The 1,737-nt window shown below is 41.9% G+C and overlaps 1 protein-coding gene across 1 annotated transcript in view; it reads left to right on the top strand.

Moving 5' to 3' along the window:
- Positions 1-1,186: 1,186 nt before the first annotated feature.
- Positions 1,187-1,737, top strand: part of LOC107579260 (talin-1-like) — a gene marked incomplete at its 3' end in the record, with an annotated part of 1,547 nt that continues 996 nt past the window's right edge. The window contains exon 1 of the mRNA XM_016265104.1: positions 1,187-1,339. Within this exon, the coding sequence (XP_016120590.1) occupies positions 1,313-1,339 (27 nt within the window). The remainder of the gene's footprint in view (positions 1,340-1,737) is intronic.

The following is a 1,737-nucleotide window of genomic DNA, read 5'->3' as shown; positions in this document are numbered from 1 at the left end:
GACTGTGTGTGTGAGTGCGACTGAGTGTGTGTGTGTGAGTTTGTGTGAGTGTGTGTGTGTGAGTTAGTGAGTGAGTGAGTGTGACTGTGAGTGCGACTGTGTGTGCGTGAGTGCGACTGTGTGTGCGTGAGTGTGCGTGTGTGTGTATGAGTGAGTGAGTGAGTGACTGTGTGTGTGTGTGTGAGTGCGACTGTGTGGGAGTGCGACTGAGTGTGTGTGTGTGTATGAGTGTGTGTGTGAGTGAGTGAGTGTGTATGAGTGTGACTGTGAGTGTGTGTGTGTGTGTGTGTATAAGTGTGACTGTGTGTGTGTATAAGTGTGACTGTGTGTGTGTATAAGTGTGACTGTGTGTGTGTGTATAAGTGTGACTGTGTGTGTGTGTGTGTGTGTGTGTGTGTGTGTGTGTGTGTGTGTGTGTGAGTGAATGAGTGTGACTATGAGTGTGAGTGTGTGTATAAGTGTGACTGTGTGTGTGTGTGTGAGCGTGAGCGCGTGTGTGTGTATGAGTGTGACTGAGTGTGTGTGAGCGTGCGTGCGTGTGTGTGTGTCTATGAGTGTGACTGAGTGTGTACGTGTGTGCATGCATACGTGAGTGTGAGTGTGTGTGTGTATGTGTGTGTGTGTGTCCCCAGTGCTTGGCAACAATTCTTGGGTTTCTGCTGTTCCTATGGCAACACTTAATAATTCATGGCATATTTTCAAAGCTTGTTATAGCTGTATTGTTCAAGGAAACTCGGCCATCAAGGCAAGGTTAAATTACATTTCGATCTCTTTGCAAGTTCATGAACATGATAAAAACTTTATCTTCAAGCCAATTAAATTAATTAAGAAATACAAATAAATTGCTGTATTTGTAAGATCTTTATTATCACTTTGCTCATGTAGCAGCTGTTTTGAGTGGGTGTTAGTGAAGTTTTTGTGTCCATGCTGCAGTTTGTCTAGTCATTTTATTAACTAGCATTAATATTTACATAACAGCCTTCAGTTGTGTTATATAACCTTATATTTGCTGCGAGACTTCTTCATTTACAGTTCTTGTACTGATACGCATTTCACTCATGGCTACATATATTTTGCCTCCTGCAAGTGTGAGATTGTGTGCAAGAGACAGGCCTAGGGAGCACGTTAAGTCATTATGCTGATGCAAAGGTTGTTTGAGAAGACCCATAATGACGCTGCCGTCTAAGATGATGTGTTTGTGGTCGTATCTCAGGTGGTTCTGATCAATGCGGTGAAGGACGTGGCTAAAGCTCTGGGTGACCTGATCAGCGCCACGAAGGCTGCGGCCGGCAAACCTCACAATGATCCCGCCATGTTACAGCTCAAGAACTCTGCTAAGGTAAAGACACACACAAAAGCACAGGACCATCTCATTCATCCACACACACACAAACACTCCAGTTAGTCCTCAGTCTGTCTCCGCCTGAGGCCTTTAATAACTGATCTCGGTCAAAATGACAGTTCTGATTATTGTGGGCTGCCAGAAAATATTAGGTGACCTGAAATCAGGAGTCAGTCCATTTGAAGAACTGCTAATGATTTACATTCAGATTAGTGGTGCTATTGTTAACTAAAACTGAAGCTAAAACTATAAAAAACGAATTGAAAATTAAACAATGTTTTCAGTAACTGAAATAAAATAAAAAATTTAAACTTAAAATTAGAAATGTTGCCTTAGCATCCAAGTGAAATAAATAAGTTTAAATGCGAAAATCATGTAACAGAATTACTCAAATT

Source organism: Sinocyclocheilus grahami, unplaced genomic scaffold, assembly GCF_001515645.1.
Source record: "Sinocyclocheilus grahami isolate Dianchi unplaced genomic scaffold, SAMN03320097.WGS_v1.1 scaffold15977.1, whole genome shotgun sequence".
NCBI classification, from domain to species: Eukaryota; Metazoa; Chordata; class Actinopteri; order Cypriniformes; family Cyprinidae; genus Sinocyclocheilus; species Sinocyclocheilus grahami.
The sequence above is the reverse complement of the archived record's forward strand: the minus strand, read 5'-3'. Positions and strand labels throughout refer to the sequence as shown.